Here is a 12434-nt window from a genome sequence, read left to right on the forward strand (position 1 = left end):
GTCCATGGCTTCCATGCTCCATTTTACATGGGACATGATTTATGAGTAGAAATCTTTTAAAATGAAATTTCAGATGCATTTCCTTCACTGACAGATTGGCAATCACCTTATGAATCACAATTCAAGTGCCAAATTCCCTGCCAGTGATCAACAGATTTTATCAAGCTTTTATAGTCTTCAAAAGCAAATTCCACAGTACTTGTTCTAACTTATTAACTTGCTATTAGAAAATATCATTGAATGAGCAACATTTGCTACAATGCCACGCACACAAACCATCTACAATACCTGCAAATGAATGATATCTTCTTCTGATCTAAAAACACATATTCCTTATTATATTCTTGGTAGAATGGGGAAAGTTACTTAGCTACAAAACACCACAAATCCTCTGCACCGTGTAAACGGTCTCATTTTATGCACTGACTTTCTTCACATCTGTGCAAATAAAGCCATTGTTACAAGCACAAAGAGCTGTGGCATACAATACATGCAGCTATGAAACCATGAGTGCTGCTATGTGTTGAGTCTTTAAATGGAAGTGGCACATCTGCTTTTGGCATAGGAGTGTAAATCAATCCAAGATGTTTATTAAACAGTCAGTAACAACCTGTCCACACACTCTTTCTTCCATCCAGCCTTGGGTTTGTCCTTGCTTTGTTATTTTCCTGGCAGTTAAACATGGGCTCTGTACACTGAAAGTATGTGGTGTTTCTTCACGTACGGATAACATAACATGTCACGTAATATTGAACAAGTATGTGATGCAGAATGGTTTGGACAAAAATGCGAGCCAAAATGAGGTGGGGAGGAAAGGGTAAGTACAAACAGCTACAGAACAGTGACTGAAAGGTTTGTTGCTCTGCAATAAGGCAACTGTGTTTCCTAATGCCTTTTGAATTAATGAGACCTAGATTTGATTTCACGTTCCAGCTCTTGGCAATTAATGAGCAATATTTGCAATAGTGAAGGATGGTGAATATTTTCTTAGGGAAGTCAATAACTGACTTTGCATTTGCTGAAGGTATTTATACCACTGGGATTTCTACCACTAGGTCCACCTGAGCAGGCCTGGTAGGAGTACAAGCCTTTCAGCTCTTGCATAGGTTGACCAGCAGGAAAGTCAACATAATACTGGCACTGGCCAATACTGACACTGCAAACTGGCCCTTTTTGTGAGCAATTGCTGGTGTACTTGGCACAAACTGTAACATGTTCCTTTCGCAGGGACTGAGGAGCTCTGTCGGATCTCAGGATCTCAGTCCTGAGGTGCTGAGCCACCGAGACCACCTTGGGGGGCTCGGGAGTCCTGGAATGTTGCCAGAAGTGTCTGGTGGCTGGACTTTGGTCCTACACAGGAGACGACAAGGATGAGGGCTTCACCGGGGTGAATGGTGAAGGGATTAGTTAATTAGAGGGTGAGAAACAGGGTTTAGGATTTATGTACAGGGGGGTTTAGAGAAGTAAGATGGAGGAATTGGGGTGTGTCCTGTCCTTCTTCTTCTTCTTCTTCTCCTCCATCTTCTTTGGTGATGGTGGCACTTTTAGATTGGTTATTACTGAAAGTGCACCCAGCAATAAGAATAAATGGTATTGGGGAAAAATGATAAATATTGTACACGTAACAATGGGTATAAAGATAGGTGGCTGCCTGGAGGGCGGCACAGTGTGCTCATGGCTGACTGCTGAGCAGATCTCTGTTGGGCTGAAAGAACATCTTTTAGATAAACAATTAATAAACATAAAAACCGAAAGAAGAACTGAAGCCTCTTCTCGTCCTTCGATACGCGGGCTGTCCCAAGGCCACTTCGGGCCTTTCCAGGCCCCTCAAACAGCCGAGAAAACCCGACAGAGCTCTAGGATTTGCTGTAGAACAGCAGTCCAAGGGCAGCAGTACCTTTTGTGGGCAGCCTGCTTGTGGGCTATCTGTACATAGCAGCACCTAAAAGATTGGACCTCAGGATGAAGGCAATGGCTCTGGGTCTGACAGTGGAACCTGAGCCATGCAGTGCTCCTTCCCCTTCCATCAAAGGATGCACAGGAAAGCACCCTAGGAAAGGGAATCATCAACAACTAGGCAGGAGGAGCAATCCATTCTGTATCCCAGTGAAGGGTCTACTTTGTAGCATGTCTGAGGAACCAGAAGTATGAAGAAAAATATAATGGATGTTGCATTCTTGACTTCCATGTGGGGAGATCATAACAGTGATGCTGCTCTTCAAATGCATTGAAGGAAACAAGATGTCCTGTCAGATACTAAAGGGAGGCTCATCCATTGGAAAGAAAATATCTCTTTCATATGATGGCAGTGGAAAACCACTGTTTTAAGACTGAAAAACAGACTGTTTGATGGGAAATGGTTCAGGAAGGCTTGTTGTGCAGAAGAGGGAATAGAGGCTGCTGGAAGTGTGCCACCCAGTGTTTTATACTTGCACATTTAATTGACTAGACTGAACAAACATCTTCTGCAATTGTTCACATCTTCTTTGTTAAAATGGTCAGGATATGTTAAAAGGCTGGATTCCACATGCATGTTTCAGTGATAATGAAACCTCATTATCACTGTTACCTACCAGCTCTGTCCCAAAAGTGTCTAAGATTGCTGTAAATTTGTTAATTGGGTTCTTTTCATCTGTAGCTGAAATTCAGATGAAGTAGATTTGCTCAGCAATACAAAACATACCGGGACAGAATTTATACAGCGATTTCTACTGCAGGCTGGAATTATCTTGATAAGACTTGTTACAGCATCTTGTTAAAATATTTTAGCCAGGGAAAAATATTAATTAAATTGAATCAAAATACTGAGGTAACCCAGAAAAGTTAAAAAAGAAAAAGTAATGCTTTCTCCCATTTATTCCACCCACTCTTGAGTTTCTCCTTTTAATTTAATTTAATTTTATTCCATATGCCTGATAATGGGACTTTGTGGAACTGAACCTTTTGACGTCACTGGGCCAGCTTTTTGGAGAACATCTCGGACAGGTCTCTTCATTTCCATTTCATTTTGTCTTTCTATGGCTGAAACATTGTTATTTAAATGAGTGCTTTCTAGCTCTGATTTTTTAATGCAAATGTGTGCTGCTTCCCTATTGAATTGAAACCATCAATACTTCTTTTTCCCTATGAAAAGCAGGATAAAAAGTAATATTCTCAGGGCTGAAGGTGAGTTTGGGATGTAACTTTTGTGTGAATTTAAGCTAAAAAAGGGAGATACATACAATGGTGAAGTATCAAAATACTGGCTCAATCTTCTTTCTTTCCAAGATATGATTAAAGCAGTTCTGTATATTTCAAAGAACAGCTGATGCAGGGAAGGTGCCAAGACACAGCAGACCAGTCACACTCCCTCAAGGCATTCTGTATAAGCTGCTTAGAGAAGTGCACACAGAAGTGAGACACTACGTGCCTCCAGCAATCTTATGGTGCTCTACACCATCCTTGCTTTAGAAAGTTGTGATGCATTTTAATTAGAAAGTAGGTGTCCTCTCATGTTTAATTTTTTGGAAACTGTATGCCAGGAACCATAGTTTGAACTTACAGGACATCTTAAAGGGAATAGCAAAGAAGGTAAAAAGTCATATATCCTTGGTTTTCTTTAGAGTATACCGCATGCCTGTCTTCAGGCTATTCTTTTAGCTATAATGTCTAGAAATGTAGGGCTTTTTTAAAATCTGTGAATGGGGAAGTTCTCCAGTAATCACATGCCTCCTGGAGCAGGAGCTTTCTGCTCATCAAATATTGCATGGTATGAAAAATACCACATCCCATGCCCCCAGCATCAAAAGGGGTGGCAACACCTGAGTTGCATCCATCCCTGGTCTCTGCCTGCCAGAGCAAGAGGCATGTGATGCTGAAGCACGTGGATTGTCTCACCCCTTCTCCCATTGGACAAGCACTCATCTTGCAGCAAAAAATGCCACTGTCCATGCCCAGTAGCACCCATGCCAGCAGTATGAGCAAACAGACCTCAGAGACTGAGCTCTCCGTTTAATCACAGAAGTTGTTGTTTTCTCTCAGTGTCAGTGGTTGTTGTTCCAGCCAAGGCTTTTATATATGTTATTCCTGGACTAACGAAAACTTGAAGTGCTGCTTGCTCTGCAATACCAAATTTATGGATGAGGAGACAACTTCAGCTTGCCAGGTGATAATTTGGCACCCTTATGTCAATGTTAAAATCCCTACAGCTGTAAATATTTATTTGATATGAAATATAGTCCAGCTAACACATTATCATATGAATAAATCTAACCTTAAATAAAACATGTGCTCTCCATCTTTTATGCACTTTATAAAATTCTTGATTCTTGCTCTGTGCATTCTCAGCTTATTACAGTTATTCCAACATATAGCAGTCTGCGGTGTGCCTTGATTTCTTTTCTAATACAACATTCTGCTTCTTGTATGTCATCTCGTACAGCTTTTGCAAAGTTTTGATTTGATAGGACAAGCACAGTGAGGGCATTAGGACCGAGAGAAAGACGCACACATTGCTCTGTATTATGTCTGGCAAAGTGCTTCCTGACTGAGTGCCGTAGTTATGTGTGAAACAAAGTCAGGGACCGACTACTTCTCATCTGTTGATCACAGTTAACTTGAAGCCTCTGAACGGGGGAGAGCTGTCAGATCTGCTTTCTGAGATACAGTGCTTCAATCCAGGCAGCAGTTGGAAACTTTGAAGAAGCAGGATCTACCCTTGAAAGGAACTATGAGAAATGGGATTTCTTTCAACTTAGAATTTTAAAAGGGAAAAAAAATCAAAGCTTTAGCTACTCTTTCAATCAGCAAAGCATGCACTTTTCTAACTAAGCTGGGACTCCGCATAATAAAGGATCTACTTTATCTCACTGGATCCATGCTACATTTTACTACAGTAAGTACAATATTAATAGGAATGTTATAATTTCTTTTTCTGTAAATAGAGAGGAAAGCATGAAATGGCATCAGTGAAATGTGAAGGGAGCAAAAAAATCCTCTTGGCAGATAGTGAAAACCAGGGCTTTTGTGCAACCCGAGGACTGAAATCTGAGGAAGATTCAAGTGATATTTAACATGACCATCTGTATAATTTTGTCACCAACAGTATGTTCTTGAGGAAGAAGTGCAGATATGGATCACGTAAGCTGCAGTTTCTCTTGTTGTTTCTGATGCTGGGGTTTTTACTACTGATGGTTACAACGCTGAATCCACCACCCAGCAACCAGAGCAAGGAAGGGACTTTCCAGCCTGTGGAGTTCAACCCCCGGGAAGGGTATCAGCTGGACTTTGTGGAGACCCAAGAGATGCTGGAAACCCAGGAGGAGAGCCAGCAGTATTACCCTCTGGATGGTCTATCGCCTTTCATCTCCCTGCGGGAGGATGAGTTGATCATGGCCGTCGTGTCGCCCACCGGCAAAAGGAACCACAGCCGGGCCAGGAAGGGCTATCGCGTGGTGAAGCAGCAGGGGAGGCGGCCGGAGGGGAAGGCAGAGGGGGGCCCCGAGTCCCAGCCGCTGTCCCTGCCCCTGCAGGACGGGCAAGGGGCTGCGGCGGGGGAGCGGCCGCTCGGCCTGGAAACGCACGGCTTTAACGAGGTGCTCAGCGAGCGGATCGCGCTGCGCCGGGACCTGCCTGAGGTACGACACCCGTTGTAAGTAAAACACCCTATTTCACTTCTGGGGGAAAACCTGCCTTCTTCCCCGCCGCCGCGTCCCCCCGAACCTCCACTCCTGCAAACCCCGCACCTCTGCTCCTCTAGAGCTCGCGTCTTTCCTATCGAACTCCCGCTCCGGGTCGGGCGCTCCGCTCCTCAGACCAGGGACGCTCCCCGCCTCCTTCGGGAGGTGGTTCAAGCCCTCAGAGCCGGCGGGCGGCAAAGGTGGAGGGGGGCACGGTGCGGGAGGGGCAGCTGGGACTCGCAGGGTGAGCGGAGCAGAGGCGCGGAGCGAAGAGCCTGTGAGGGCGGTGTGAGCGCTGCCGCGGCCGTCCCGCACCCCCGGCTCGGCCCGGCCCGGCCCCGCTCCGCTCCGGCCCCGCCGCGCCCTGAGGCCGCGCGGGCGGCAGCGCCCCCTACCGGCGCCCGCGTCACGGCAGGTGCCGGGGGCGGCAGGGCAGGGAGCGCCCCGGGCCCCGCCCTTCTCCGTCCGTCTGTCCGTCCGTCTGTCTGTCCGGCTGCTGGGCTGCAGAGGGGGAGGGAAGCCGCGCCGGACTGGCGAGCAGGAGAGGCGGCTTTCCTCCTCGGCCAGGCCCCGTCTCAGCCCACCTGCCGGAGCTATGGGGTCACTGGGCTTACAAAGTGATGAATGGGTGAAGAGTTGGGGCTTTCGGCTCTTCCAGAACAAAAGTGACCCGATGGTAACTCATAAAAGTGGAGCAGACTCTGCACTGTTGTGGCCTCACTTTAAACAAATATCGTGTGCAGTTTTGGGCACCACAATATAAGAAAGATATAAAGCTGTAGAGGAGGATAACGAAGGTGGCAGTGGGTGTGGAGGAGAAGCCGTGTGAAGAGTGGCTGAGGTCACTTGGTTTGCTCAGCCTGGAGAAGAGGAGACTGAGGGGAGACCTCATGGCTCTCTGCAGGCTCCTCACAAGGGCAGGAGGAGGGGCGGGCACTGATCTCTTCTCTGTGGTGACCAGTGACAGGACCCGAGGGAATGGCCTAAAGTTGTGTCAGGGGAGGTTTAGGCTGAATATTAGGAAAAGATTCTTCACCCAGAGGATGGTTGGGCACTGGAACAGCTGCCCAAGGAAGCGGTCACAGCACTAAGCCTGACAGTTCCAGGAGAGTTTGGACAATGCTCTCAGGCAAATGGTGTGACCCTTAGGGTGTCCTGGGCAGGGCCAGGAGTTGGACTCAATGATCTTTGTGGGTCCTTCCAACTCAGAATATCCTGTGATTCTGTGGCAAGTATTGAAAGGAAACTGCTGGGAGGAAGGAAAGTGGAGATTGGTGTGTCAGACAAGCTCTGCCAACACCACAGCTGCCAGGCAGTAAGGCCACCTCTAAAAAATGTTGCATTTGAAGCCCCAGGTGTTATATTTGAAGTCTGGATACTTGAGAGCCAGTTGTCCCAGCAGCCCAGCTCATCACACTGCTTAAAAAGGATCTGAGGTGTATCTACTATCAAGCTGCCCCAGGGAAAGTTCAAGTTGGACATTAGGGGGAATTTCTTCAAAGGAAGGGCAATTAAACATTGGAATTAAATGTCCAGGGAGGTGTGGAGTCACTGAACCTGGAAGTGTTTAAGGAAAGACGGGACATGGCACATAGTGCTTGGCCTTGTTGAGACGGTGATGATCAGAGACTGGACTTGATGATCTCAGAGGTCTTTTCCAACCTAATTGATTCTGTGATATGCTTCCCTTCCCAGAGGGAGCACAAGGAATGTGAGCGGTGTCTTGTCTCCTGTAACAAAAACAATTGTAGTTTTCTCCCAGGACACAGTGGAAAGACATACTGGAAAACATTTTATATCAGACCCAGAATACATTTTTTTCTAGTGTTCATTTTCACACATATAAAGACAGCTGGCAGCTCTAATTTAAGGGTACAGTCTCAAAGAAAGAGAAATGAAAGAGTGTTTTCTGTACTTATTGACTAGATTCAGTGTTAATTTGGTTAACTCCATTAAATAATGACATGCTAATATTATTTCAGTTATTTTTTGGCATGCTTCACTGCTAACTCTTCAATCTGTGTAATGTTCAAAGGAGGAATGACTACCCTGGTTTACTGTCTTTGGTGGAAAGCCAAAAAACAATTTTACATTGGCAGCTGAAGGGCCATCCAACAAGATACAGCTTTAGTTAATTCTGATCTTGGTAACATTTAAGCCATGGTCTCAGAGCTCCTGGATGGATTTTGCTGTCTCACAAAACATTAGTTACAGCCTAAAGAGTTCTCAACACCACAGCTTACAGAGTCCAGAAACCCCAGATGTCAGCATCTGAGGCTAATTTAAATCCAGATCATAAACCAGGAGCAGAATATGTCTAAGCCAGACCTGTCCTTTATGGCACAACACACAAACCACAATGATGATTTTTAGGTGTAGTTTGCTCTGGGGGCCTGGCTCACAACTGTGTCAGTCCAGTTTTACAGCAGTATAAAAAGAGAGCAAACCAGAATCAGATTGTCAGTGTCTCTATTGGGTTTACATCATGTTGTTCACCACAATGCCTATTATTATTTAATTAGAGGGAAGCCAATCAGTTAGAGATGTTTCAGTGAGTTACCTCCATGGACCCAGTCTCCCTCAGGTCACTTGGAATGGGATGGCAAATACTTCACATAAGAAGCAGCCCATGCTCTGAGGTACCTTCATCCCTCTAAGCCCTTTTTGCTGCTATCAGTTGCTCCAGCTGGGGCTGACACTCTCCTGGGACACCTGAATCAAGCCTGCCATTGTGACTTTTATCCTAGGGGTTCTGCCCAAAAGAAAGGTCTGTTTTCCTCTCTTGGGTTTGAGTGCCAAATGGCAAAAGAAACTCACAAGGTATCTACAAAAGTTTTAAGTTTCATTACCAAAGTATAGCTTCCTCTGGAGTGCTGTTTGGAGCTGAATCTCAATTAAATATTTTCCTGAAGGTGAGTGGGAGTCCCTGTCAGCTCTGCCTTTGCCTTGTCAAAATTGCTCTCTGTTCATTGCTGCATGTGACAATTCCTTGTTTTTCACAAATTAGATTAAATCACTATGTCTCATATCAGTCACAGCCCTGACTTTTCGAAATGCCAATTTATGATAGACAGGCTATGAAACTGCTCCAAATTACAGGGAAGGTATTTTTGTGTACCAGTACCCTTGTGCATTTTTGTGAAGATTAGATATCTATATTGCAAGTCTTTGCCAATCTCCATGGCAACTAAGCACTCGCCACCAAGGTTATGTGTTCAAGTACTGTTATTTTCAATTCTTTTCCAATTAAGATTCACAACAGCTTTATTTTCTTGCTATAACCACAGAACTAGCAGCTAGCTGCTAATAGCTATAGAATGTTTCTGGTTAGAAGCTGACTGGTACCAAAAGGACTGCATTAGATCTTCACTTTTCTTAATTATTTCTCTAGTCTATTGCTTGAAAATACTCACTCCCAAGTCATGAGAATATTCTTTCCTTGATCCTGCTGAAAATGGAAACAATCACCTTATATGAAATTAGGAGGTAACAGTATTGTTGATTACACAAAATTAGTAAACCAAGGACAATATAGATTAATTACAGTGCAAAAATAATCAAGAAAATTTTCCTTCCTATGCAAAAAAAAAAAAATTGAACTATTGAAAAATACAATAAATTATTAAGATTGTCCTAATTTCAAATATGTATTCTATAGAATACATATTATTCTACAATATACATATTATTCTGTAATATACATATTATTCTATAAAATACTATAAGTGTGCATCTATAATAATCATTTATGTGTATTAAATCATTCAGACTATGGAATCTCTTAAGTGATTAGCAGCTTTGTGTCTGGATAGTGTCTAGCAGCATAGAACCTCAGTCCATGAACGGAAGCACTAAGTAAAACACTAATAAACAGAAATACTAAAATTATATCCCTTACATGAATTTCTGCTGAGTAGCCAATTGTTTAACAACCACTGTAAAATCTGTATAATTATTTGCTTGGCAATACAAAAATGCTGAAATAACAATGGGCTACATTCAGCCAATTGTGTAATTCCTTGAAGAAATTCTTGCTGCTGGAGATTAAATGAGTTAGGACACTGAGTGACTGTTATTTGGAAAATAAAAAGATTTTTTAAATGTGCTTTCTAATGTCAGCAAACTATAGACATAGTCTTTGCATATCTACAATGGGCATTTGAAGGCATTTTCTGGGAAATGTGCACCCTCACACCGGAATAGATGGTTTTCTTATACAGTTTCTGTGAGGATGAATGGGAAGTGTTTGTCATCTTTAAATGTTTGAGTTATTGTGGTGGTTTAACACCAGCTGGGAATTAAACTTCCCCTGTTCCCCTCTAGTGAGGGAGGCACAAAGGATTGACTGTGGGTTGAGATAACAATTTACTGAAAGCCAGCAGCAATGGAGTAAAGAAACACACAGGGACAGCAGCAATCTAATAACAAAAGTGTACAGAAAGAGAAGGTGCTTTACACACAGAAGGCATTCACCACCTTGACTTAGCTCTGCCTGGCCACTGAGACAAAGATGAGTGGGATGTTCCTGTGTCTTGGCAATGACAGTGGTTATTCCAGAGACAAAGACAGATGGCAGGGGGATGTTCCTGTGGCTTGGCAGTGCACTGCAGTTATTCCTGAGACCAAGACAAGATGGTGGGCCCTCTCCTTACCCAGTGCCACATGGCCTCCTGAGACAAAGACAAGATGGCAGACTCTCCCTGCAGGCAGTGTTCCCCAAGCCCAAGACAATGAAAAACAATGAGGGAACAAACCCCCAAAACTGGATTTGCACCATGCCACCTGCTTCCAGACTGCTCTGCTGGTTTGATTGCACACTGGCTCCCAGCTGGGAGTCTCATTCAGCAGTGATTCATTTTCATTGGAAAAGCAACCTGTACAAACCTTATAATGAAAATACGTTTTCTTTCTTAAATGTATCTATATTTGTAATCATGGCCCATATAAGGATCCGTGTCATTGCCATAAAGGACTGAGGTGTTGGCTTCATTCACTAGGATCTCGGTCAGGTAATCCACAGGTATACTGGTCTGTTGTGCAGATGAGTTATTTCATTTGTTAGTCTTAATGGTACTGCAATTGTTTGCTCTTTTCTTTCTTACTTGGGAAAATGTGGAAATTAGTGGAAGCTGGCCTGCTTTATCCCTCTCTCTGCTCTAATTATCTTCACTTTTTCTTTACATTCTGGACTGTTTCTGTTTGAGCTCTGGTTTTTGAGGCAGACAGCAGGAAAAAAAAAAAAAAACTATCCCAGAACACAGGAACACTTTCCTCTTTTTGTATTATAATTTGATAATGCTATTCCCATATTTTCCCTTCATATTCCAGTTTTGGATATACCTTAGTACTTTCTTTTTTTAGAAGTGAGTTGAGATCCTAAACTGCTCTCCATCCCTGAAGGTTTAGGTGCTGCTTGCAACTTTACTCTGAGAAAAATAATTAGCCATTTGTTCCAATGGTTCCAGTGTCTTCTTCATCTCACTCATGCAGGTGTCTACAGCAAAAATATGACTCCAGTCTGCCTACTGCTAGTGTCATCATCTGTTTCCATGATGAAGCCTGGTCTACTCTGCTGAGAACTGTGCACAGCATTATGGATACAGCCCCAAAGGCCTTCCTCAAGGATATCATCCTAGTCGACGATCTCAGCCAGCAAGGTAGCTCCCATTTCTCTCCATGTGAGCTCTTTTTTTCAAAACTTCAGGGAAGAAACTGTCCTCCTCCAAGAAGTGTGTGAGGAGAGGAGAAGTCAAAGATGACTCCTAGGAAGCGAGCTAAGCACAGCCCAGAGCTGGCTACCAGATTTCACTATCCATCCCTAGAATTCAGCATAGCCTTTCAATTTTTAGATATGTTTCTGTTTCCCCCCCACATCCTTTACAACCACTCTGAACTTTCTTACTTTAAAATAAGATCACAGTATGTAAATCTTAGGATTCCCACTGGACCAGGTCTGCTGTCATAATTTCCAGACTTGGATTTTGGCTGAAGCATAGAGTGGAAAAGTCCACATTGCTGAAGTAATCCAAAGTGCTTGGGAAAGCCAAACACCTGTAGTATCTCACTCTCATCTGTGTATTTTATGAGATGATGAGAGCATCCACCTTTTGCTGAAAACAGGAAAGGAGGCTATTAAGATTCCCACAGGAATAGCTTCATAACTTGTGAATCTCAGTTTCCATTAGTCTCTACTTCCCTTTGACATTATGCTGCTGTAGAAATATTTGAAATGTGGCCTACTTGGCGATTTAAAACAAATGCCCCTGAAACATTTTCCCAGCAAGAAGTAGCATCTCCTACTACCTGTTTCTTTCCTCTAACAGCTTGAATCAAAGCTAAAACATTTCAGTGGCTGTTGTGTTTCTGCCAGGGCCCCTGAAGTCAGCTCTGAGTGAGTACATCTCTAAGCTGGACGGTGTGAAGCTCATCCGGAGCAACAAGAGGCTGGGAGTCATCCGCGGTCGGATGCTGGGAGCCGCACGCGCTGCCGGGGACGTGCTCATCTTCATGGATTCCCACTGCGAGTGCCAGAAGGGCTGGCTGGAGCCCCTCCTGGCCAGGCTCTCCAGCAGCCGGTAAATATCCCTGGCTGTGCTGATTTCTGCTGAAAGGGACCTGCTTGGAAAGTGTTGGGTAGTTTTTGTAATCCTCCCTTGGTTACCGTCTTGCTTTTGGTCACATCCCTTTTATTTTCTGCCTTATCAGCATATGCATCACTCTGATATGTGGTAAGCAGGATAGGTCTCATGGCTGATTACCCTCACTTTTACACCCCGT

At 44.0% G+C, this 12434-nt stretch overlaps 1 protein-coding gene across 2 annotated transcripts in view; it reads left to right on the forward strand.

Annotated features, from left to right (window-relative positions):
• Positions 1 to 3930: 3930 nt before the first annotated feature.
• GALNT15 (polypeptide N-acetylgalactosaminyltransferase 15) overlaps positions 3931 to 12434 on the forward strand; it is a 34135-nt gene continuing 25631 nt past the window's right edge. Inside the window, exons 1-4 of one of the 2 annotated variants that reach the window (XM_026798840.2) lie at positions 3931 to 4144; positions 5084 to 5629; positions 11148 to 11314; positions 12028 to 12232. In XM_026798840.2, coding sequence (XP_026654641.1) covers positions 4119 to 4144; positions 5084 to 5629; positions 11148 to 11314; positions 12028 to 12232 — 944 coding nt within the window. In that variant the 5' untranslated portion in view covers positions 3931 to 4118. Of the gene's footprint in view, positions 4145 to 4205; positions 4874 to 5083; positions 5630 to 11147; positions 11315 to 12027; positions 12233 to 12434 lie in introns of those variants that run through there. The other variant, XM_026798843.2, reaches the window with a different exon arrangement.

Source organism: Zonotrichia albicollis, chromosome 1 (genome assembly GCF_047830755.1).
Source record: "Zonotrichia albicollis isolate bZonAlb1 chromosome 1, bZonAlb1.hap1, whole genome shotgun sequence".
Taxonomy (NCBI): Eukaryota; Metazoa; Chordata; class Aves; order Passeriformes; family Passerellidae; genus Zonotrichia; species Zonotrichia albicollis.